This window comes from Chinchilla lanigera, unplaced genomic scaffold (assembly GCF_000276665.1).
Source record: "Chinchilla lanigera isolate Chin_1 unplaced genomic scaffold, ChiLan1.0 scaffold00011, whole genome shotgun sequence".
Lineage (NCBI taxonomy): Eukaryota > Metazoa > Chordata > Mammalia > Rodentia > Chinchillidae > Chinchilla > Chinchilla lanigera.
The window spans coordinates 10,674,356-10,675,186 of record NW_004955412.1 but is presented as its reverse complement, the minus strand read 5'-3'; the positions used below and the strand labels follow the sequence as shown (position 1 = coordinate 10,675,186).

The 831-nt window shown below is 55.5% G+C and overlaps 1 protein-coding gene across 1 annotated transcript in view; it reads left to right on the top strand.

The window, feature by feature from the left end:
* Nucleotides 1-503: 503 nt before the first annotated feature.
* Exph5 (exophilin 5) overlaps nucleotides 504-831 on the top strand; it is a 69,831-nt gene continuing 69,503 nt past the window's right edge. Inside the window, exon 1 of the mRNA XM_005378040.2 lies at nucleotides 504-749. Within this exon, the coding sequence (XP_005378097.1) occupies nucleotides 631-749 (119 nt within the window). The 5' untranslated portion in view covers nucleotides 504-630. The remainder of the gene's footprint in view (nucleotides 750-831) is intronic.

The window sequence follows — 831 nt, the reverse complement described above, 5'->3', positions numbered from 1 at the left end:
CAAAGCCTGAAGAGGACTTTTGTGGGACAGTTTTTTTGCAGGGTATGAGGGATCGGAAACTTGGCAAAGAATTCTTTTTCAAGGATACCCTAGCTACTTTCAGGCTGTATGAGTTTAGCCTCTCCTAGTCTTTCAATTCTCCTTGCAATTCTGCTTCCAGACGCTGCTATTGGAAAGGGGGGTTAGTGATGCATCTCTTTCCTTTTAGGAGTCAAACTCAAGTTCTAAGGGCAAACAGCAACCGCCAAAGCAAACACCCCGGGCCAGCGCTGAAGCCTAGGCCTCACCCGGCAGAACTGTGCGCGTTTGTTTGCTCAGCTATCAGAGGAGAGTGGGTGGGGGTGCGGGGGAGCCGCGCAGGGCCCGCCCCGCCCGAGACCGGATTGGCTCCTTCCCTTCCTTTTCTTGGCATCTGGGCTGGACAGGTGGAGAGAAACATGTCATTAAGGTGTTGTCAAAGTGAGCCCTGTAGGTGTGGGCCGTTCCCGGCGCTTGTGGTTTTAGATTTTCAAAGGGGAGGGTTCACTGGCCATGGGATCAAGTGCGCGAAACTAGCCTCCTGTGTCTTGAAAATGCCTTCGTAACCCGAGGCGCCCCGGAGCTTAGGGGTGACACACGCAGAGTGCAGAAATGACGCAAGTTCCTCGGGGGTTCGATTTCAGTTTCTTAAATGAAGAAGAAGCCAGGAAGATCCTTCAGGTGCTGGAGAGAAATGAGGAACTGCAAAGGGCAGAGAAGGACAGGATCAGGTACACGGCGCGCTCCTTGCTCTCTCGCGGGCGGCAGCGCTCCGGGGCGGGACCGCGGGCCCGGCTGCCCAGCCGGAGGACC